Source organism: Dermacentor silvarum, chromosome 1 (assembly GCF_013339745.2).
Source record: "Dermacentor silvarum isolate Dsil-2018 chromosome 1, BIME_Dsil_1.4, whole genome shotgun sequence".
Classification (NCBI taxonomy): Eukaryota; Metazoa; Arthropoda; class Arachnida; order Ixodida; family Ixodidae; genus Dermacentor; species Dermacentor silvarum.
This window is the reverse complement of record NC_051154.1, coordinates 448,830,238-448,855,462: the sequence shown is the minus strand read 5'-3', so window position 1 is coordinate 448,855,462 and position 25,225 is coordinate 448,830,238. Positions and strand designations below refer to the sequence as shown.

The 25,225-nt window shown below is 44.4% G+C and overlaps 1 protein-coding gene across 1 annotated transcript; it reads left to right on the top strand.

The window, feature by feature from the left end:
* Window positions 1-260: 260 nt before the first annotated feature.
* On the top strand, window positions 261-2,977 carry LOC119437754 (uncharacterized). Its single transcript, XM_037704731.2, has 4 exons — window positions 261-452; window positions 544-683; window positions 763-940; window positions 1,628-2,977. The coding sequence occupies exons 1-4, from the start codon at window positions 276-278 to the stop codon at window positions 2,294-2,296; spliced, it is 1,164 nt and encodes a 387-aa protein (XP_037560659.1). The 5' UTR covers window positions 261-275; the 3' UTR covers window positions 2,297-2,977.
* Window positions 2,978-25,225: the final 22,248 nt, after the last annotated feature.

The following is a 25,225-nucleotide window of genomic DNA, read 5'->3' as shown; positions in this document are numbered from 1 at the left end:
CCGCACAACGTGTCTATTAGCGTCCTCGATCACCCGCACCGGTGCGCACCGGGGCGCCTTGGTGCGCACTTTCATCCTCGATCAACCGCACCGGTGCGCACCGACCATCCTCGATCACCGGAAGCGCACCCTGTTGGGGCGGTTTTCCGTTGCCCCATCTCGCACCGAGAAAATCGGCGGTGCGCCGGGGTGCAATCCCAGCAAGCACTGCGGGACGCGCGCACGCACTGCCGACTGCAGAACCGCGAACGCTCTGACGGAGTTAGCTAGTGGAGATGTCGGCAATGAGAAAGGAAGCGCTGCTAGTTGCCGCAATCGATGAGCTTTTTTCAAGTTCGTCTGACAGCGAAGACGACATGCTGATCGACCTCATCCAAAAACAATGCGGTGAAGAGCGGCCGAAAGTGGACAGGTTCGTTGAACGGGTCGTCAGGCGCCTCGACGACACCGGAGTAAGGAGCCTGTCTATTTGTAATTGTTTGCTGCTGCCAAAGCATTGTGTAAGGCCACTGCCATGTGAGATGTTGTGTCGTTTACTTGCAGTTCCGGAAGCATTTCCGGGTAAGCAGGAGCGTCTGCTACCGGCTGATTGCGGATTACGAAAACTCCAGTTTTTATCCAAAGCATCATGGAGGCCCACATCCGCAGAAATCGGCTGAAGAGCACGTTCTTTCGTTTCTTTGGTGAGTTGTTTATCCCCGTTTGTTTCTAAATAATTCTTGTCGGGTACCTGCATGCGTGACAACTGGTTTACTTCGTCAGGTTTGCAGGAAACAAAACTACCGAGCGAGCCGTCGCCGTCATGTTTGGAATGGCGGAGAGCACTGTGAATGGAATCATCGAACGTGTGGCAGGCTACTTGGACAGCATCAGCGCGGATGTGATGCGCTTCCCAGACACACCTGAAAAAAAAAGAGCAGCCAGCGCCAAGTTCGAAGAAGTAAGGCGACGGTGTTGTCATAAATGCTTTTATGGGGCAGTTGTTTACTTGAACCCTGTTTTAAAGTATTAGAATCCAGAGGAGCTTGTTTCTGGACCGCTGTTTGCTGCTTGTTATGCATCCCGCAATATTCAAAATCTCGGCAACAGAGGCCCTAGTTCTCTCCTCTTTAAAGATGACTTTCACCAATGCACTACAATTAAGAAGATGGCTTACAAACAAACCATGCCTTGGGCTGTTAACCTTTGATAAATGCTCTATGGGTCTGTTGGAAACTGCATATGAAGTCAAATTGCAAAATATATGAAAAAGGGAATAATATGAAGGAATTGCATTTTAAGTGCAAGGTTTAATCCCTCCTTTGCCCTGCATGCTTTGATTTATAATCCATCCTCAGGCTAACAAGTTTTATGGCAACAGTCTCGTCGTGTCTGATTTTTAGTCAACCACTGCTTTTCTTCTCTCGTGGACACTACCTGTGCATAGTGTAATCACAGGTAAGGCATTTACCCAGCCTTAATTTTCTCTCCTTGTATGACTGGCCATATTGCGGTTCTTCACACACATTTTAGCTGCTTTTTCCTGCATAATCTGTATTTAAAAATAGTTAATATTGGTATTTCAGCATGCTAGAGAAAGTAACTTGGAAGGTAAATTCAAAACCCATTAATGTTTCACTGGCTTCAGATTTCAGGTTTTCCAAATGTCTTGGGATGTATTGACGGAACATACATAGAAACGAGGTGCTCAGCCGGGAAGATTGCCTCAACATATACAAACAGGCACGACAAGAAGTCATACGGCGTTCAGGCAATTTGCACTGCTGATCGCAAGTTTGTGGATGTGTTCCTTGGCCCCACAGGCAAGATGCACGACGCTGAGACATTCAAGCGCAGTTTCGCTTTAGATAAACTGCCAGGAGTTTGTGAAGGCAAGTATCATCTGCTTGGTGATGCCGCCTATCCACTCCGAGAATATCTCCTGACACCATTCAGGGACTATGGTTCGCTGACCCCTGAATGTGTACAATATAACTTGCGCTTGAGCCAAACACGTGTACGCATTGAAAATGCTTTTGGCCTGCTGAAAGGACGTTTCAGGCAACTTTTGTACTTGGAATTCTGGACGGTAAAGAAGGCCACATTGTTCATTCTTGCATGCTGCGTACTCCACAACATGTGCATTGAAGGAGGGGACAATGGCCTTGACTATGAGGATGTGGGTACCACAAATGCCAGCAGGCCAAACCCGATTGAAATGCTAACCTTTGTAGACTCAAAAACAGAAAAAGTGCTGAAGCAACTAGGAGAAAAAAAACGGAAGCAAATTGTACGGTACCTTCAGACCATTCAGTGAGCCATGACTATTTACTACTGAATCTGGCTGTTCATCTATTTTTACGGTTTAGCTTCATAATGGCTTTCATACCTCTTTCCTGGCCATAAGAAAAATAAGGGTTCACTGCAGGGTTCACATTATTTTCTAGTGACAATTTTACATTATTGATATTAGCATGCAGCACGAGAATAATGCAGGCAATTGAATGTAATATTTCATTACTTTATGGTGACTTTTCGTTGTGGTGACAGTAGTCCTGCTTAGATAACAAATGAATGAAAGAAGCTGTCAAAACAGATATTTAGAGCATTTAAGGACTTTTATCACTTTCAAAGATATTGTGCCGGCAGGTTTTTGTAAGTAGTAGGCTACGACAAAATGTCTGCTTGGAATTACCATGTAGAATAACACAGAAGTGTAGGAGGTAAGAGAGAGTGTACACTGCATTTTAATGTTCGGTGCACCTGCTGCTGTTGACCAAGCATGGCTGAGAGAGGGGACACCTGTACGCTGCATTTCCATGCATCAGTGCCAAGAGTCTCATGCTTATGTGCTGCACTTTCATGTTCTCTTTCTGGTAAGCCACAATTCGTAAGATACCCTTACCATGCCTTGTTCTAACAGCTTGTTTTGTACAAGTGATCCACAAATAAATATTTTTTACCTTGCCTAGGTTCTCTGTCGTCTGTCTTGAGCCAGATGCAGTGAGTTGTAATAAAATACATCATGAATACTCACAAGGTGTATCTTTCAATATATTTATTAAATATGATGAACAGAAATGAAATGGAGGGTACAAAAGATCAATTGGTACAGTATGCTTTAAATTATGACGATGACAACAACATATTGCACAGCGTTGCCACTTTGGCCTAAGTGGTGGTAAGGAAAATGAATAAAGATGTGCTTCATAGATAAGAGGTAGACTGAATGCACTCTCATCTTGTCCTCTTTATCTCATCCTCAGAGCAGTTTTGTTTTTTAGCTGATGACCAAGTACAGATGTCCCACACTATGGACTCCAGGAAGACGCTGCTACTGTAGGCTGATTTGGTGCCCCCAGCAGGTGTTTCAACAGCTCCAGCTTCTCTTTGTGTCGTCGCTCTCGCTGTTGTTCTCTATCTTCATGAATTTTCCACATCATTTCCGGGATGCTTAATTTTGATCTTTTGGGTGGAACTGTGTCATTTTGCTTGTCTGATCTATATTCAACCCTTCCTGGTCCTCGCAAAAGCTCAGGTTCAAAACTGTCGTCTATGGATTTAATCTTGGCCAATTCGTCGTCAAAGGGAATTTCTGTGGGCTCGGCACCTGAGGTTGCATTGTTTTTTTGCTTCAGAGCGCCTCTTTTTTATGGTCTTAAATCTGTTCTGGCACTGCTCTGCAGTTTTGCAGTGCCCCGTTTCATCTTCTATATCTAGAGCAATTGCAGCCCACATGGCCTTCTTGTTCTTAAATCTTTTCATCGGGCCCACTTGGCTCAAGTAATCGTAAAATTTGTCCAAAAGGACCCTTGTTTCCCCTTCACTCCATTCACTTGTTTGAGGACTCTTTGTGCCTTGATCATATCTTTCATCAGCATCTGGTAATGAGAAAGCAAATTCATGCATGTCAATAATGTACAATTGCTCTTTCAGTACCATCCAAGAAATAATAGCCACAAAAGTGACAATATGCGACACATGAAAGAAAGCCAACTGTCAACTGAAACATACCCAGTCAAAAAAAAAAGCCCCGTTCGCACCAGTTGAACCCAATATGTCAACTGGGCTCATGAATGCAATTGCGTATTTCTTTGGGTCCAATAGGACGGTGCGCCATGTAGAAGTCTTATTGGGTGAAGTTATTTCCCATTGGAAGCACCGATTAGGCTCAAATGATTGAGCCTAATGGGTGGCGAAAACACAACTGGTGTTTGACCAGTTATTTCAGTGAAAAATTTTCGAATTGGACCTTTTATTTTGTGGATATGCATGGTTTCAGGGTGCCAATTATATGTATTTCGTAACGAGCCCATTTTCACCTGCACTATAGTCTGCTAGGTGGGCGATATACTTCAACGTCTACAAAAGACTCCAAGAAATGCAATACTTGCCAGTACTGGTAGACAAGCTGCTGCTCGCAATTCCTGATGGTCCTGCGACTGCACTCGGACCATCGGCTTTCGGATTGCTGTGCACACTGCCGGTGATCGACTCCACCAACGCACGCAGCTTTGTCGCATCTGTAAAGCGTAAAAAAATTATTTAGGATAATTTGGCTAACCATCTTTGTGGTACTAGAACTTGCTGGGAGCGGACAGCGGAAGCGCGGTCGGCTCCCAGCAAGTTCGTAACGAGCCCCGTTTCTCCTACACTATAGTCTGCTCGGTGGGCGACATACTTCATCAACGGCTACAAAAAACTCTAAGAAATGCAATACTTGCCAGAGCTGGTAGACAAGCTGCTGCTCGCAATTCCTAATGGTCCTGCGACTGCACTCGGACCATCGGCTTTCGGATTTCTGTTCGCATTGCCGCTGATCGATTTCACCAACGCCTGCAGCTTTGTTGGATCTGTAAAGCATAAAAAATGATTTAGTATAATCATTTGGCTAACCATCTTTGTGCTACTAGAACTTGCTGGGAGCGGGCCGCGGAAGCGCATCGCGCTGTGTCGCTCGACTGCCCGCGCGTATAAAAATGAATACTTACTCGCCATAACATCCTTCATTTCATCCACAGACATCGCCACATGATGTCTCTTGCCATCAATGATAAAATCCATTGCTGTTTGCTTGCAACCAGGTATGTCGAAGCACGCAGTACGTTTGACAAGATTCGAGTTCGAGCGCTTGACGCCGATGCTCAACACGTGCAAACAATAATAATAAAATGTGCGCGCGCGCGTACTGCGCGCCAGGGGCAAAGTGGCGCTGCATGCAAGCACCCCAGACTGGGTGCAGTTTTGTCCTCGATGTTGACCCTCCGCAGTGCGCCACCACCGCGGTGCACAGCGCACCATTCTGGTTTCGGGGCAACCCCGGGGCAAGGTGATCGAGGACGCTATATCATAGAGTTTCATATTACTATATGTTTTTTATTTAGAAACTCTATGGTGTCTATAGACCTTTTCAAAAACCGACATTTGAGCAGCGCCTGGATGGATGGATGGATGGATGAGGCTGAACCCTTTAAATCGGGCGGTGGCATACGCCACCTAGCCATGGCTATTAACATAATTTGTACTTTGTGGTGGGTGAAATTTCACCCCTGCCTTAATTTTATCCACCAATCAGATAACCTCTGTTTGGTTATTTCTACCCGCTTAAAGTCTATTTTGCCTTCACTGTCCCTAAACCCCAATGCTTTGAAAAAATCAGCCCCGTTGCCTTGCACTGTAGGGTTAAGCCCCTTACAGAAAAGTATGAGGTGTTCAGCCGTTTCCTCTTCTTCTCCACACGCACAGCACAACGTGTCTATACCTTGGTACTTGACTCGGTACATCTTAGTCCGCAATACTCCCGTCCTGGCTTCAAACAACAGAGAGCTTCCCCTAGAATTTTCCTTGGCAATTTCTTGCTTGAAAGTTCGGTATGTGCCCAGTGCTGATTTCGTCTGCATCCCTGTTTTCCACAGACCCCTCTCTGTTTCCTTAACCTTTTTATTAACCGCTGTTTCCTGGTTTGCACCCCTCCTGCAGTCCAAATATTTTATTGACAGTTTTCTGGTCAGCTTCCTCCATTTTGTATCAACATTCCTCATGTACAAATAACTGAAAACTCTCCTTGCCCATCGCTTTTCTGCCATCTCTCTCAATCGCTCCTCAAATTCTATCTTGCTGCTGGCTTCCCTGCCCTCGAATGACGTCCATCCCATGTCACCCTGTACCCCCTGATTTGGTGTATTTCCGTGTGCTCCCAGAGCCAGTCTACCTACCCCTCGCTGCTTAACTTCCAACCTTGCTCGAACCTCTGATCTCATGCACAGGACCGCATTGCCGAAAGTCAAACTAGGGACCATCACCCCTTTCCAAATCCCTCTCACCACTTCGTACCTATTGTAATTCCACAGTGCCCTATTTTTCATCACAGCTGCATTTCTGCTACCTTTAGCCGTAACATATTTTTCATGTTCCGTTAGGTACTCAGCCCCATTGTTTATCCACACTCCAAGATATTTGTACTTATCCACCACCTCCAGCGTAACCTCCTGTATCCTATGCTCGCTGCCCTGATTATCATTAAAAGTCATGACTGCCGATTTTTCTTTACTAAACTTCAAACCTAAGCTATCTCCCTCTTTACCACAGATGTCCATTAATCTCTGCAAGTCTTCCTTGCTGTCAGCCATAAGTACAATGTCATCTGCATACATCAGTCCTGGTAATGACTGTTTAATCCATTCTCCCTGCTTGAAATAGGAAAGGTTGAAGCCAAGTCCGCTCCTCTCTAATTTTTTCTCTAATCCTTGTAAATACAGCATGAACAACAGAGGTGACAGAGGGCACCCCTGCCTAAGCCCCTGCTGTATCTCTATAGGCCCAGATACCTTGTTTTCCCATTTTATAAGCACCCTGTTACTTTTATAGATATCTTTTAAAAGATTTCTTACTCCATCTTCCACCTCTAGAGTGCCCAGTATGTCCCACAAATCCTTTTGGATTACACTGTCATAGGCTCCCTTGATATCCAGAAAGGCAAGCCATAGGGGCCTGTGCTCCTTTTCTGCTATTTCAATACACTGTGTCAATGAGAACAGATTATCTTCTAACCTTCTTTGTTTTCGGAACCCATTTTGTAGTTCCCCCAGCACCTCCTCGCTCTCCACCCATGCCTGCAGTCTGTCCTTTATAATCTGCATCACCACCCTGTAAACCACTGACGTCACTGTTATGGGACGGTAGTTGTTTATGTCGGCTTTGTCCCCCTTTCCCTTATATATCATGCTCATCCTTCTCAGTCTCCACCCGTCAGGGGCTTTACCGTCCATTATCATTTTGCTCACTGCCTCTCTTAATGCTTTCTTAGATTTTGGGCCCAATGTCTTTATCAACATAATTGGGATGCCATCAGGACCTGTCGACGTGCTACTAGGAACCCTCTTCTCTGCCCTTTCCCACTCGCTTTGTGCCAGTGGAGCCACTGCACTGACTAGTCCATCCTCACCTGATTGAGCACATGCTATGTTTCGTTCTTTAAATTTTTCTGTCATCATTGTTCTTATATGTTCCATTGCCTCATCTCCCTCTAGTCGAACACCTTGAGCTGTAACTATAAACCTCTGCTCTAGGCTAGTCTTATTACTCAAGGAGTTGAGATGTTTCCAAAATTTCTTCGCTGCTTTTTTATCCTTTTTGTTTACTTCTGACAACCATTGGCTCCCCTTTCTTCTGATCTTCTCATTGATCAAATTGGATGCTTCCCTTCTACAGTTTAAGAAGGTGTTCCATTTTCTGCCTACATCAGCTTCTGGTTCACCCCTCTGCTTTGAATATCTGTGTTCCCTAGATGCTTCCTGGCGTTTCTCTATGGCCTTCTTAACCTCCTCATCCCACCAGCTCTTGGGTTTACGTCTTCTGTTCCTTTTTGTCCTGACTCGTACCTTAGTAAGCTCTAGCTCAAATAGTCCTGTTAAATTTGCATATGTCCATTCTGTTTTTGTATCCTCTGAAATTACTTCCTCAATTTGCTGGGTTGCTATTTCAAGCTGCTTTTCCGAGTAAAATATCCCACCTGGTTGTTCATCTTGCCTCCTACCTACTTTCATTTCCCTTCTAAAACTCACCTTAATACGTTTGTGATCACTACCTAGACTTCTGGAGCCATATTCATCTATGCTCATTACATTTAGCCTATCGTGCATCCTATGTGACATTAGTGCATAATCTATCGTCGACTGCAGGCTCCCTACCTCCCATGTTATGTGCCCTTCACACTTCTCAGTACTGTCGCATACAACTAAGTCATGCATTTCACACATATCCAGCATCATGCTGCCTGTTGAGTCTGTGTACCCGTCCATGTCTTCTATGTGTGCGTTCATATCTCCTAGTATAATAATCTCGCACCCTTCTCCTAGCTCATTAATGTCACTTGATATGCATTCCAGCATTTTTTTGTTTTCCTCTTTGGCATTTGCTCCTGTCCACAGGTATACAAAACCAAGGAGTGTCTGCTCTCCTGCAACTTTCCCTTTTAGCCATAAATGCTCCTTGCATTCCTGTTTGACCCTTTGCCAGTTCATACTTTTATGAATGAATGCACCAATTCCACCCCCTTTTCTGCTGCCCTCTGTTCTATTGCAATATTCCCATGCATAGTCAGGATTACAGGGAGGTTGCTCCATGTCCCTAAGATGTGTCTCCACAAACCCGTATACCATCAGCTTTTCTTGCCTTAGTTGCTCGTCTATCTCCTCCCACTTCAGCCTATTCCTGCCACCTTGCATGTTAATGTAACCTATGTCAGAATGACCTTGCCCCTGGTGCTTACGTCTATTTCTTCTACCGATTATACGTTTCTTGAATCTTGGAGCCTCTCTGGGTCCGTCTTCGTCTACACTGGTGGTCTTAGGGCTCGCGGTCCCCCCAAAAAAGCCGTAGCTTGGCGCCCTATCCTACTACCTACGCTCCCGCCCGTGGCACCACTGTAGTGAATGCCATCCTGTGCAAAAGGCTGGGAGCCAGACTCGTACACTTCCCGGTTTACCTCCATTACACCGTACCCAAGTGGTCTGCTCAGACCCGTAATGACCCGGTTAGCCTCAAGCACCCTCCATTCCATCGCGCTAGCCTGGCCCCGGACATGTGGGATTGTGCATATGGTCACATGCACTTTCGCAGAGGTTTCTTTGAGTTTACGCAACCCAACCTCTAACTGTCCGTTTAGGTTCTGGCTCCTTCCCTTCAGCACATCGTTGAGACCAGCATGGATAACGACCAGATGTTCATGCTCGAGGTTGTCCGATACCACCTTCTGAGCTTTTGCCATTGCGTCAACCATGCACTTCCCTGACTGGGCCTCCACCCTCACCCGCCCGTCTGCCTTCACTGTTGTAAGGACGCCCTCCTTAACCCTAGCTACGTTGGAGTCCCCCACCACTAGGACCCTTCGCTCTACACGTTTGCCTCCCACCTGCGATTGTCGTCCTCCAGTTCGCGCTAGCTGTTTCTCCACCCGCCCTGCGCCACTGACACGTGACGATGTGCTCCCTGCCGTTCGTCCCTTCCCACCCGAAGCCTGCCGCACTACCTCGCTGTAGAGTTGTGGAACCGCCGTGTTGCCGCCGGCTCTCGCCTGCTGTTCAACGGCCCCTAGGCGTCCCTCCCTGCTCTCATGGCATGCCTCTGCCTGAGTCTCCGCGCTGTCCCCGCCGCCCGCCTGAGCTGACCCGGGATTACGCGCCGCCTGTACCATTAGCGCCTCCACCCGCTCTTCCAGCACGGCCCGCTTTTCCCGTTCTTCTTGTAGCTCGCCAGCTATTCGCTTTACCAGGACGGCCTCGGCCCCCTCCCTGTGAAGCAACTCGCCGATCCGAGTTTCGAGCTCAATTCGCCGCTCTCGCTCCACCTTCAGCTCCCCTTTGAGCTCTTCCACACTGGCTGCCCATTTCCCTTCCATTTCCCTTCCAAAAGTTTTTTTTCTTTTTTTTCTGCTGCTGCTGCGAACAGCTGTGTACTTTTTTTTCTGCTTGAATCTGTGTTCAATACTCGTACCATGCCGACGAATGCTGAACTGTCGAAAAAAATTGAGGAGCTGGAAGATAAGATTAACAATATGGCTAAAAGCACGCATGAGCTCGTGTTTGGTAGGATTTTGCTGAGAATGAAGGAGTCTGGGATTGATGTTGTCGACCTCAAGAAAGAAATTGATTAATTAAACACAAGCGCTGAGCACTTGAACGGACTTGTTGAGGAATTACGCAGCCAAAACGCCACCCTAATCATTGAAAACAATCAACTGAAATCCCAGAACCACTCATTGACTCGCAAAGTTGAGGAGCTTGAACAGTACTCTCGCCATGGCAATGTCGAGATAAAGTATTCCCTGCTCGCAAGGAGAGGACTGCGTTACAATCATGCAAACGCTGGGAAACAAAATTGACTGTCCTGTATCGCCTAGCGATCTGGACATTGTTCATCGCATACCCACCAGATCAAATGACAAAAAAAAAACATCATTGCTCGTTTCTGCTCGAGAGCTAAGAAAGCCGACTTTGTTAGCAAAGCACGTAAAGCCAAACTCTGTCTTAGTGACATTGGATTCTCTGGCTCGTTCAACGCTCCCGTCTTTGTTAACGAGCATCTAACCCCAGGTAACAAGGCTCTCTTTTCCAAAGCCCTAACTCTAAAGAGAAAAAAAAAACTGGATGTTCCTTTGGACTGATAACTGCCAAATCAAGGCTAGGAAGACTACCAACAGCAGAGTTCTGCGCATTCGAGACGAATCTGACCTCGGCAGAATTGACTAAAACCGACTATTTTACAATCTGACATAACAATTGTGGCTTCTCTACTGAAACCCGATCAAGTAAACTCTTTCTTAAACGGATTTCATTCCATCATTCATTTTAACGCGAGGAGTCTTCGCAAACAGTTCGATGCCATCGATAATTTTCTTGCATCGCTAAACAGTTCATTTTCATTAATTGCCATAACTGAAACTTAGTTATCTGACGACAAAAATCTGTATTGCTTCCCTAACTATAAATCGGAATACTGCAATAGATTAACTAGCAGTCATGGTGGTGCAGCCATATATATTTCTCCTAATATTGCTTATCAAAGAAGACATGACCTATGCTTAACCGTTACTAATTGTGAATCTGTTTGGATCGAACTCGGTAACTGCTTCCTTGCTCAATACAACAAGAATTTTATATTTGGCTGCATTTACCGTTCTCCCTCATCGTCAGTCAGCGATTTCTGTACCAATCTTGATCATATTTTGCATACTGTATCACTAGAAAATAAAAATGTTGTTGATATAAACATTAATTTACTCGATGAAACATCACCCATCTCTATTAACTATACTAGTTTGTTCCATAGCTACGGATATGATTGCTTAATTGATGTTCCCACACGCGAAGTCTCAAATGGCACTGGCACACTTATTGATCACGCTCTTTCTAACTTGCTTTGTTCACCAGAGGCGAAAGTTTTGCAAATCGACATCAGTGATCATTACCCCCTGCTCTTACGCTTCAATTCTAATGTGCTTCCTTGCCCACCTTCACATACTAAACTTGTTCTCGACAAAGATGGCTTCATAACTGCTGTTGCTAATACTAATTGGTCTGAAATCAAATCCCTAAACGACCCTCAGAAAGCCTTTTCCACATTTTTTTCACTAATTATATCATACTTACGACAGTTCACTTCCAAGAAGAAATGCAAAAAAACCGTGGCTTTTCCTCACAATCCATGGATCTCGCAGTACTTATTAGCAGCATTGCGCAAAAGGGATAACTTATATAGGAAAACTAAAAAGCATCCGTTTAACATGAACTTACGTGCCCGATATAAAAGCTTGTGTAACACGCTTAACTGTAAACTGAAAACAGCTAAACGACTATATTTCGAGCAAAAAATTTTACAGGCAGCTAATAACACTAAAAAAAAGTGGGAGATTGTTAACTCTATTTTAAACAGAAACACTAGACTAGATCAGGTATCCAGAATTTTAAGTGGTGGAGCAGAGCACAATTCCCCTTCTGATATAGCTGAGGCTTTCAGCAGTTTTTTCTTTCATAACAATCTACCTCCTCCCACACAGATCGTCAAGATGAACCGTCTTCCTCATTCATTCTTTTTATTTCCTACAACGCCAGAAGAAGTAGCTTCTGTTGTAAATAATCTAAAAATAACAAGTGCTGGAATTGACGAGGTGCACCCTGCCAACATTAAATTAATTGCGCACTTAATCTCAGATGTACTTTCATTCATTGTTAATTTACTATTCAAGACTGGTTTATTTCCTTGTGAACTTAAGCGTGGCAAAGTCATCCCAGTTCTAAAGAAAGGCGATAGCTCATTACTACATAACTACAGACCCATTTGTATTCTACCATTCTTCGGGAAAGTCATTGAGAAACTAATTGAAATACGGCTAACGAAATACCTCTCTAAATTTAATATCCTCTCTTCATGCCAGTTTGGTTTTCGTCCTGGATATTCCACAGAGCTTGCACTCATCCATCTTACTGACCAACTGAAAAAATTTATCGATGAAGGATTTCTTGCGGCCTCAGTTTTTATCGATCTAACGCAAGCATTTGACAGCATAAATCATAACATTCTATTCGCTAAGCTCGAGGCAATTGGCATTTGCGGCCCTGCCCTTTTACTACTAAAAAGCTACTTATATAACAGAGTTCAAGTTGTTTCTATTTCCAATGCGTATTCTCGTCAGCGAACTACTAACATTGGTGTGCCCCAGGGCTCTATCCTGGGGCCACTACTGTTTTTGATTTACATTAATGATCTACCTAACTGTCTCTCTTTCACAAAATGCATTCTTTACGCTGATGATACCACTATATTCACCTTTCATAAAGATATCTCCTCTCTCGTTACTAAACTGAATACTGATTTAGAAAATATTCTAAGGTGGTGCAATGTGAACATGTTATCTATTAATGCAACCAAAACTAAATTTGTTGTATTTTCTTCTCATCAGCGATCCTTAACATCCATTCCGCCTATCACTTTTGGTCCCCACTGTCTTCCTCCAAGCTCATGTTCATCTTTCCTCGGCATTCTACTTGATTGTAATCTGAAATATCTAAATCATATAGCTCACATAAAAAAGAAAATTGCTTACGGTATACGCATCTTAATTAAAACACGCCCTTACTTCACACGTACCACATTACTCTCACTTTATCATTCTTTTGTCCACTCTCATATTACTTATGGTATAGTTTGTTGGGGAAACACTTATAATACTCATATTGCGTCTCTCCAGATAGTTGAAAACCAAGCCATAAGAATAATTACTTGCAGTTCACGTTTTTCTAATGCCAAATCTCTACTACATGAGAACAACATTCTTACAATCTCTGAACTCACTAAATACAACCTAGGTATTTTTTTCTACAGATTTCTGAATAACGAGCTACCACAGATCACATTTTCACCATCTAACCTGATGATTTACAGTACCACCAGATTCGCCTTGAACAACAATTTTCTTATACCAAGAGTCCGCACTAACTACGGCAAACAGACCGTAGAATTCACCTCCTTATCAATATGGAACACTCTTCCACTTATAATGAAAAAATCAAGATCTTTACAGAAATTTAAAGGAGAACTAAAAATGCATTTATTGTTGAAAGATTAACGAGAAGATTTATTGTGTCCCGTTTATTTGATACGTCTTTTTTTGTTTCATCCGTACTTTTATTTCTTTATTCCTGTAACAAAGCAAATAAAACGGTTATTAATTTATTATTATTATTTTTTTTCTTTAAATTCTTGTTCCCATGATATCTGCTAAACCTTGTTATTCTTTACAATCTACTGAGTATTTTGTTCCGTTAACCCTCTTTTCTTTTTGCTTGTGTACTACTTTATTGTTTGCTACTGTTGCTTTAAGATGTTAAATATCATAATTGCTCTTGTACAGGAGGTCCCGATACAGTCTTTGACTATGGGACCTCCTTCTGTATACTAAATACTTGTGCCATGTCCCAACCTTTAATAATAAAATTCTGATTCTGAAAGATATATTTGTTTACATGTATTTTACGCTTGTTTACCTGGGATGGCTTTTCTTTCGAATGTCTGAATTTAGAACAAGCTTCGCTCACGGTGAACCTTAACGTAGATCGCGCGCGAAGTTTGTATTGAAGATATCGCGTACGGCAAGAATTGTTCGTGTGCGCTATCTCTGAAGTGAAATAAGCCAATAATATTACAGCGTTAGGGCCATCTCTGCTCTTTCTCTTGTTTCCATTACACCGTCTCACTGTGCTATGTTCATAATAAAGTAATGTCGAGTCTTAACAATTTACGAATAAATACATATGCATATGACTGTAAACCACTACTGACCGTGAGTGAAAAGCGCTTAGTGGTCAGCGAAGCCGTCTCTGCACGCACGTAAGTATTTCACTTGATCGACTGTGCGAATTTTTTTTCGTTACTGTTATTCTTGCAAGCATGATGCTATTGTCCGTGTATCCATGCGAATACCGTTTTTTTTTTACGTTCTTACTTGCGCGGGCTCATTTAGCGCGTTTCTACGCCCCGCACAGTTAGCGCATTACGGTTCCCGAACTCTAACACTGGCGCTGGCTGCACTGATGAGGTTGACACGTTCGTTTTTGCATTCTCTTGCTGCCCAAGCACATAGACAACGCTCAAGGATGGGTGAGCTCGATGCAGCACCATACTGTTCAAGTTAATTACCTTTATGGGCAGGGCCGCGTAGGGTGCGTGTGAACGCAGAGACAATGTTTTGGTGGACACAGGGTCTGCATAAATCTTCCATAGTACACGATTTTTACAGATCGTTGCGAAGTTTATTTACCGACTTGTTCTCTCGCAGAGTGCTCCAGTTAGTCTTATACCGGTGTCACACGGCCACTTTTGATCGCGATCGAGACCGATCTGGATCGGAATGTTGGCTCCCTTCCGCAGATTGAGTCAAGAAGCCAATCGCGACCAAGAAATTCCACCCATATCGGGCTCGATCACAATCAAAAGTGTGCCGTGTGGCACTGGAATGAAGTCGTGTTTGAAAGTATAACAAATGTAGCCTCTGCCACTACATACGAGAAAATATTGCATCGAAGAGCTGACAATTCTCGCAACCTGTTGGGAAATGTGCCGAAAAGAGTTTACCAAAATGCGTTATTTTACTGATGTGTGCATTGGTTCACATTAGACTGAAATGCCAAGTCCTCAGGTGATGCAGGGAAGCGTGAACATACCACATCGTGGCAGAGGTCTCGCGGAGTGCTGTGTTGTGGACACACTTAGTCCCCAAAATCGTTATTTTCTGCTGGTTGTTTGTGCACCCATAAACTGCACAGTGCTGGCCTGTAGCCTTTTGATGAGTATATATGCCATTATTTACGAGCGTAAGTCATTCGTGACAAAAATAAACGGAAACATCGAAGGAAAGTTACCACTCCGCAATGCAAGCGCAAGGCAAGCTCACAGTCCAGACCGAACAGGCAACAGTGACACATACTCTCCACACGCCAGACCGTCGGGAGCGCCCTCGTGAAAATGTCTATACCTTGGTACTTGACTCGGAACATCATAGTCCGCAATACTCCCGTCCTGGCTTCGAACAAAAGAGAGCTTCCCCTAGAATTACCATAGATATTTTCTTTGGCAATTTCTTGCTTAAAAGTTCGCTTTGTTCCCAGTGCTGATTTCATCTGCATCACTGTTTTCCACAGACCCCTCTCTGTTTCTTTAACATTTTTCTTAACCGCTGTTTCCTGGTTTTCACCCCTCCTGCAGTCCAAATATTTGATTGACAATTTCCTGGTCAGCTTCCTCAATTTTGTGTCAACATTCCTCATGTACAAATAACTGAAAACTCTCCTTGCCCACCACTTTTCTGCCATTTCTCTCAATCACTCCTCAAATTTTATCTTGCTGCTGGCTTCCCTGCCCTCAAATGACGTCCATCCCATGTCACCCTGTACCCCCTGATTTGGTGTATTTCCGGGTGCTCCCAGAGCAAGTGTACCTACCCCCTCGCTGCTTAACTTCCAACCTTGCTCGAACCTCTGATCTCATGCACAGGACCGCATTGCCGAAAGTCAAACTAGGGACCATCACCCCTTTCCAAATCCCTCTCATCACTTCGTACCTATTGTAATTCCACAGTGCCCTATTTTTCATCACAGCTGCATTTCTGCTACCTTAGGCCGTTACATATTTTTCATGTTCCGTTAGGTACTCAGCCCCATTGTTTATCCATACTCCAAGATATTTGTACTTATCCACCACCTCCAACGTAACCTTCTGTATCCTATGCTCGCTGCCCTGATTATCATTAAAAATCATGACTGCCGAGTTTTCTTTACTAAACTTCAAACCTAAGCTATCTCCCTCTTTACCACAGATGTCCATTAATCTCTGCAAGTCTTCCTTGCTGTCCGCCATAAGCACAATGTCATCCGCGTACATCAGTCCTGGTAATGATTGTTTAATCCATTCTCCTTGCTTGAAAAAGGAAAGGTTGAAGCCAAGTCCGCTCCTCTCTAATTTTTTCTCTAATCCTTGTAAATACAGCATGAACAACAGAGGTGACAGAGGGCACCCCTGCCTAAGCCCCTGCTGTATCTCTATAGGCCCAGATACCTTGTTTTCCCATTTTATAAGCACCTTATTGTTACTTTTATAGATATCTTTTAGGAGATTACTTACTCCATCTTCCACATCTAGAGTGCCCAGTATGTCCCACAAATCCTTTTGGATTACACTGTCATGGGCTCCCTTGATATCCAGAAATGCGAGCCATAGGGGCCTGTGTTCCTTTTCTGCTATTTCAATACACTGTGTCAATGAGAACAGATTATCTTCTAACCTCCTTTGTTTCCGGAACCCATTTTGTAGTTCCCCCAGCACCTCCTCGCTCTCCACCCATGCCTGCAGTCTGTACTTTATAATCTGCGTCACCACCCTGTAAACCACTGACGTCACTGTTATGAGACGGTAGTTGTTTATGTCGGCTTTGTCCCCCTTTCCCTTATATATCATGCTCATCTTGCTCAGTCTCCACCCGTCGGGGGCTTTGCCGTCCATTATCATTTTGCTCACTGCCTCTCTTAATGCTTTCTTAGATTTTGGGCCCAATGTCTTTATTAACATAATTGGGATGCCATCAGGACCTGTCGACGTGCTACTAGGAACCCTCTTCTCTGCCCTTTCCCACTCGCTTTGTGCAAGTGGAGCCACTGCACTAACTAGCCTATCCTCACCTGATTGAGCACATGCTATGTTTAGTTTTTAAATTTTTCTGTCATCATTGTTCTTATATGTTCCATTGCCTCATCTCCTTCTAGCCGAACACCTGAGCTGTAACCATGAACCTCTGCTCTAGACTAGTCTTATTACTCAAGGAGTTGAGATTTTCCAAAATTTCTTCGGTGCTTTTCTATCCTTTTTGTTTACTTCTGACAACCATTGGGTCCCCTTTTTTCTAATCTTCTCATTGATCAACTGGGATGCTTCCCTTCTACAGTTTAAGAAGTTATTCCATTTTCTGCCTATATCAGCTTCTGGTTCACCCCTACGCTTTGAATATCTGTGTTCTCTGGATGCTTCCTGACGTTTCTCTATGGCCTTCTTAACCTGCTCATTCCACCAGCTCTTGGGTTTACGTCTTCTGTTCCCTTTTGGACTGACTCGTACCTTAGCAAGCTCTAGCTCAAATAGCCCTGTTAAATTTGCTCATGTCCATTCTGTTTTAAAGCGAAGCTTTGTACCTCTACCAGCCAAGGGTTCTGTCGTGTTCGTCGTTGTAAGCAAAAAACGATCCCGATGAACCGCTAACAATTGCAGGTATAGCAGTATAGCTTACTTGAATTCAGGCATTCAGCGTACAACTAAGCACTCGTTTTCGCAAGAAAAACCACAAAAACAAGCTTCAAAGTGATGAGCCAACATGATGGATGATAAGGGCTGCGGGCCAACAACGGAAACAGGCTCGGCGCGGTCCGTAAGGTTAGATTGCAGCTGTTGCAAAGCTTATGCAGCTGCTTGAAAGAGGGTTGACGTCATTCGAAACCCTTCCAGCCTAGTAACTGCTTCGGTTCATTTTCTAGACTACACCACTATGGGGTAGTCTAGTAGTGTATATCACACCGATCATAAAGCAGTAGTGAACATTGTTGGGAAGTAAATAATAATAAAGGCCGTGGTTAAAGTTACGTTGTAGTGTGTGAAATATCAAGTGCGCCGCAGTCACCGTGAGGGTGGCGTAAAAAGCTTCGCTTTCCAACCACCTTCACAGGGTGGATTGGCGGGCAATTTTTTTGTATCCTCTGAAATTACTTCCTCAATTTGTTGGGTTGCTATTTCAAGCTGCTTTTCCGAGTAAAATATCCCTCCTGGTTGTTCATCTTGCCTCCTACCTACTTTCATTTCTCTCCTAAAACTCACCTTAATACGTTTGTGATAACTACCTAGACTTCTGGAGCCATATTCATCTATTTTCATTACCTTTAGCCTATCGTGCATCCTATGTGACATTAGTGCATAATCTATCGTCGACTGCAGGCTCCCTACCTCCCATGTTATGTGCCCTTCACACCTCTCAGTACTATTGCATACAACTAAGTCATGGATTTCACACATATCCAGCATCATGTTGCCTGTTGAGTCTGTGTACCCGTCCATGTCTTCTATGTGTGTATTCATATCTCCTAGTATAATAATCTCACACCCTCCTCCTAGCTCATTAATGTCACTTGATATGCATTCCAGCATTTTTTTTTTGTTTTCCTCTTTGGCATTTGCTCCTGTCCACAGGTATACAAAGCCAAGGAGTGTCTGCTCTCCTGCAACTTTCCCTTTTAGCCATAAATGCTCCTTGCATTCCTGTTTGACCCTTTGCCAATTCATACTTTTATGAATGAATGCTCCAATTCCACCCCCTTTTCTGCTGCCCTCTGTTCTATTGCAATATTCCCATGCATAATCAGGATTACAGGGTGGTTGATCCATGTCCCTAAGATGTGTCTCCACAAACCCGTATACCATCAGCTTTTCCTGCCTTAGTTGCTCGTCTATCTCCTCCCACTTCAGCCTATTCCTGCCACCATGCATGTTAATGTACCCTATGTCAGAATAACCTTGCCCCTGGTGCTTACGTCTATTTCTTCTCCTACCGATTCTACGTTTCTTGAATCTTGGGGCCTCTCTGGGTCCACCTTCGTCTACACTGGTGGCCTTAGGGCTCTGGGTCCCCCCAAAAAAGCCGTAGCTTGGCGCCCTATCCTACTACCTACCGTCTCGCCCGTGGTACTACTGTAGTGAATGCCATCCTGTGCAAAAGGGTGGGAGCCAGACTTGTACACCTTCCCAGTTTACTTCCATTACGCCGTACCCAAGTGGTCGGCTCAGACCCCTAATGACCCGGTTAGCCTCAACCACACTCTGTTCCATCCCGCTAGCCTTGCCCTGGACCTCTGGGATTGTGCATATGGTCACATGCACACTCGCAGAGGCTTCTGAGTTTACGCAACCCAACCTCTAACTGTCTGTTTAGGTGCCGTGCAGCGCCAATGGTGGTAGGCAGTGGCGTACCAACTATTTCTCAAGTGGGGGGGGGGGGGCAAACCGCAAAGGATGTCACTCTCCCTCCCTCCCTCTCTCTCTCCTCCCTCTCTCTCTCTCTCTCTCTCTCTATATATATATATATATATATATATATATATATTTCGAAGGATGGCAGGAAACTAGGTGGGGTGATGAAGGTATGAAATTCTATGGCGCAAGTTGGAATCAGCTAGCGCAAGACAGGGGTAATTGGAGATCACAGGGAGAGGCCTTCTTCCTGCAGTGGACATAAATATAGGCTGATGATGATGATATATTTCGAATTACTATTACAATAAGTGAAAAATCCTGGAAATGCGTGTCAATTGTTTTTTATATTTAACAGACATAGATCTGTTTATGAATCACACATGGTGAACCATGGGGGCACGAAAAATTATTTGAATTTACATTTAATTTTTGCAAGTATATAAAATCTCAAGATGATGAAGGGGCAAAAGGCAGTGAGTGCCCAGAGGTCGTTGATCTCGCCCAGTAGCAGCAGTGCAGCGCACATAAAAAAATGCATATTTGCTTGAAAATTTCAATAGTTCAAATAAGAATCGTACTTGGTAGTATGGTAGTAGGCATGTAGACTTAAGTCTACATCACGAATGTATCGCTATAGTTAAAGTTATAGTATTGTCGAGGTACATAACGAAGTACAATCAACATAAATGACTTGCAATATTTACAACAAAAAAAGACAGCAGATGTGGGCGACCTTGGATAATTACAACCGAATTACCAGCGAAGCTGTTTATTTCGGAATGTTTCAATAAAAGTTTCAGTTTCCTGCAATTTTATCGCATAGTTTAAAAAGTAGCCCTATTCTGTTTGAAATCTTGCCCGCATGTAATGCTTGAAGCACTTCATGGAACGTTTTAGAAAAAGCCAGTAATTCAATAACACACATGTTGCTTCGCCATAGCATTTACCAAGACGGGTTGATCCAACCTAATTTAACTTCGTACAGAAGTTTTCATGGCATACCAGTAATTTTCGCTAAATTTGGCCTTGGTCGCGTTTGTAGTTTTGCCAGAGCAGTGGGTTCAATTCTGCCCCGCTCATTAGGCAGGTTCATAACACTCTAGAATGCTTCCGTACGTAATTTATTACGAAAGCCCCAATCACTCATCTATTTTGAACTTTACCGACGCATCACACATTACCTGGTCCCAAGAGTCACAAAACATGAAGCTCTTTCCTTTAGTTCAATGAGGACACCAGGCGAACCCAATATATCACGTATGAAAATGTAAAAGAAAAATAATTATCGAGGGTTCAATAATTACTTGTAACGCTTCTAAATAAGCCAGAAACGTTAAAACATCGCGGCACATAGTACTTAAAATGCTGGCTGTTCCGTAAAAGTATAAAATATCTGAAACGCAGAGTTCTCTCGGGACATTGGGAAACTAGCTAATAACAGCAGCGTGATACTTTCGAATACTGCTGACAGTTTTTAAAGCTGTATTTGATGAACACGCATTTACCATCGCACATAAACTTGACGTATTATTCCCCTTTTGTTCGCAAAATTTGACCTTAGTTGTGACAACGCATCCGTCTATTCTATTGGAAAAGGCGAATTTAACCTACTCATTTAAAACATTGCCTACATATTAGCCGTACCACGCTCCTAATTATATCCAGATATAGCTCACCAAGGACACCGAAGAAACAAACTACGCATCTCGTATGATGCACGAAAAAACACGGAAAACGAGGGTTTAGTAATTATCTGTAACAATTGCATTTTAAGCAGGAAATAAAAGTTTCGCAACGCATTACGCTTAAAATTCTCCTTATTTTCACGGAATTTCATGTCCTATATCGTGCAGTTGTTTTAGGAGTCTGGGAAACATTTCCGACTAGCGGCAGTATGACACCCTGAAACACTTCAAATGAGTAACTTTCTAAAAGGATGTAATGAACCTACACAGAATAAACATATATCGCTCATCACTTAGAACATTGCTTCGTACTCCGAATTAATATAAACACCGTACCACGCATAGTTTACCGAGAATTCCGGGGGGAACAACTAAATTCCGTGTATAATGCATAAAAATTGCGAGAAAGCGAGTATTCAGTAACTGATTTCCGAGCACATAAGCAACTTATGTGCTCGGAAATCAGTTACTGAATACTCGCTACACAGTTCAAGTTTTCGGTCCACGTCACCAAAATGTGGCCTTCATTTCTTCAAAACATGAAATATCTGCTGTTCTCGCTCCTGCCGAGAAACAAGTAATAGTGTAGCTTGTATGTAGAAATGACCTGAAAATGAAATCGACAAAATTAGAAGTGACACATGCCTTCTGAAAAAATTCAGTTCAGTGTTCCATTGTTATCGATATAGCTCTGCACCTTCGACCAAGGTCATTTTCAGGAACGGTAAGTCGTGATTAGACATTGAAATTCTAGTTAGACCTGTGAGCGCATGGTTTGATTAGATTTTTTATTGTGATAAGATATTGAAATTGTAACGCTCTGCAGACTATCTCTGGACGGAGATTCAATAGTTCCGGCATTTCATAATTCAGCGACTTTATGCCGTAAAGCACATCAATCGTTGGGCGCGACTGATTAAAATAATTTTTCCGGCCTCTCCCATCGTGCGCAGGTTAAATATAGCAAACCGATTGGGTTTTCAAATACGGTTAGCCAGTCCCAAAAAAGTGGGCATGATTCAAGTAGCGCAAGCGGAAATTTGTTAGGACGGGATCGAACTGTCCAGCGCCAGGCCTTCTCCGCAATGCGAGCGTTTAAGGCGAATCCCGCGCTTTGCCATGTACACTGTCCAAGCAGGAGATACTATCATACGTATTAAAGAAAAGCATTAGTTACGTGGGCACGCTATTAAGAACGAACATGTAGCTTTAGCTGTAGTTTTGTTGAAGTTCCCAGTGTGTAGCCGAAAGTGCCCGCTTTCAATAGCGGAGGGGAGGGGGGCAAATGGCATACTTTGGCCCCCCACTGTCAAATGTGGGGGGGCAAGTGCCCCCCCTGCCCCCCCGGTAGATACGCCTATGGTGGTAGGAATGTGAAACACTGAGCCGGCCGCTCGGACCCCCGCGGCAGCTACTGAATGTGTTTCAACGCGTGCGTGACGTTCAAAATATCGCGTGTGTTGTTTTGCGGCTTTAAGCCAATAAGCTGTATTGAAAATTACTTTCATGGGCCTATACTCGACAAAGGAGAGAAGCTGTATGTGGCGGGCCACGTTTACGACGTGAAGGAGACCGACGGCACCGACTTGAGGGCGAAGTGTCACTCGCAGCAAGGGAAACAAGTGTACGACGTTTCCTTGCTATCGTGCTTTTTGCGCCGTTCACGAAGTGTTTGGAGCAGATCCTGCTCGTCTGCTTCGGCATCCACGGCGAGCCGTCGTTCTCGCTGAAGAAAACAAGGGGAGCATGGTTGCGAATTCTACGCAGTTCATACTGACGACACAGGGCCCTATGCATGCGGCCGCAAGCAAGAGCGCCCATGCAGTAACCGAATGACTTCTTCACGAGACGGTAAACGAGGCAAACACACCACAAAGCGCTGACGAGAGCGAGCAGTCTCACGGCAGGTGCCACTTGGTGAAGGCATTTGAAGTTTAGATGTTACACGCACCACCACTACCCCCAAAATCTACGCAAACCGAGTTTACTTACTTCGCTGAAAGTATCACAGAAAAACGCAATTGAACAGTTAATTACCGGACTACACGCATGCAAGCAAATCAACAAAGATTCGCATGCACCCTACAAGAGCATTTCAGGCACAAATGCACGCGTAAAATTTCGTGCTACGCAAGCTTGCTGCGCAAAACGTGCTGTGCACTTCCAACCGCGCTAAGCACACAAATACAGTTGCAGACCCTCAAGCAGCTAGACCTGGCTAGACCTTAAGGCATTTAGTTACAATGACACCAGGAAAACGCTGTTTTCACAATTACTTAACTCTTCGAACAGCAACAATCCATCTTTTCCGTCGTTCTTGCTCCCACGGGCGGCCTAATCAGTACAATTTCACGCCAGGCTGGCCTTCGTGGCTGTGGCAGTCTTCTACACTGCAGTACCGGCACTTGTTCCTCTTCCGTACGCTTTCAGTCGATGGATTAGAATTCGTCGAACTGAAGGATGACATTGTCTCAACGCCAGAAAAGACCGAACAGCACCATCGACGCCGCGCCTACGAATCGACCCCGCTCGCTTTGGCCGTCTCATTATTGTAAGTAAGTAAATTTGTTCCTAGTCCCTTTTGACGCAGGGCAGGCGCTTTAGGCGCCACAGGAAAAATATATAGTCCATGTTGTCTTACACAGTTCACTTTCACCACAATTTCGCGGAAGAGCACCCCGTTCACCAGTTTTGCGAAAAACACCACGCCAAGACGAGCCAAGCCAAAGTTTGCCGTCGCCGACGAAGCATCAGCTGGGTCGCATCTCGTAGCTCCTTGGTCACTGGCACAGGGGTAGATCTGAATGTGCCCCACGCAAGTCCTGAGAAAGGATCGGCGAGGGCTCCACTCTGCTTTTCGCGCGGCCGTCGTCTTCGCATCGATGTCCAAGCGGTGGCGTGCCGGTGTGCGCAGTTGGTAGAGGAGGTGTGTTGGGTGTTATCCCGGTCAGGCTGCTTTCGGTTTGTCTGCAGAGCCGTTCCCACCGCAGCAATAGGCTCTTCGTTGACTGGATCCGATCGATTTGTGCTTCATCCATTTGACCGGACAGGCCCAATAGTTCGGTCAAACTTGGCGATGTTCGGGGTTCATCATGCAGGCTTGGGCAGACCTGTAAGACGTGAGCAATGGTTTCTTCGGGGGCACCGCACAAACGGCATGAAGGGTCCGAGTCGAACAGTTCATGTCGTCGTTGTTGAGTGGCCAAAGATCCTGTGCGAGCTTGGAAGAGTAGTGCGCTCGGTCTGTCGCCCCTGTAGTACGGTTCACTGCCAGGTTCCAGTTTATGTTTCGCATAGCACGACAGACTGTTTTTCTTTGCGGTCGCTGTGCGCCATATGTGTGTGCCTGTCTGTGTTATATATATCTGTTCACTTCTTTACGCCGTTCGCTTTCATTTTTGGTTTCCTGTAGCTTTGGGTTTGGGCCGAATTTTGTTTCGATGGAGGCGAGTCGTTGCATCCAGAGGGTCTTTATGCCCTTATACCGCAGGTGTAGGTATATTCGGCGCTGTAATTGGCTTCGGACATAAATTTCAGTCTGCCCATGTATTGCAATTTTGATCGTGCTTCTCGAATTTCAAACGTTGACCAACCCATTTCACCTGTTATTGCGGCATTGGCTGTGAAAATGTTTCCTCCCAGTAGCCATCGCCCAAGTTCGTTCTGGTGCCGGTTTAGGCATTTTATTGTCTGGGTCGGGTATGTTAATGTGTCCGTTGAGTATGTTGTTGCGGGGACTGCGAGTGTTTTCCATAGTGTGCGACCTACTGAATAAGGATTGTACGAATGTCGGGATAGGTGCCATACTCGGCCTTTTAGACGGTTCGATTTCTTGATTATCGAACTAACTTGTTTTTGGAGGTAGTCTTTCTTGTCTGATATTTCAATTCCAAGATATTTATAGGTTGTTGTCTTTGTTATTGAATTTCCTTGTAGTGTGAACGTCATTCCTTCAGTATTTGTGTTTAGACTCATCCAACAATCAACTGTTGATTGTTGGC

Excerpts from the sequence above, each read along its gene's own strand:
- LOC119437754 (XM_037704731.2), top strand. The coding sequence starts at position 276 with ATGTCGGCAATGAGAAAGGAAGCGCTGCTAGTTGCCGCAATCGATGAG. Across the intron at positions 453-543 it reads GGCGCCTCGACGACACCGGA|TTCCGGAAGCATTTCCGGGT; the intron begins GTAAGGAGCCTG and ends GTTTACTTGCAG. Across the intron at positions 684-762 it reads CACGTTCTTTCGTTTCTTTG|GTTTGCAGGAAACAAAACTA; the intron begins GTGAGTTGTTTA and ends TTACTTCGTCAG.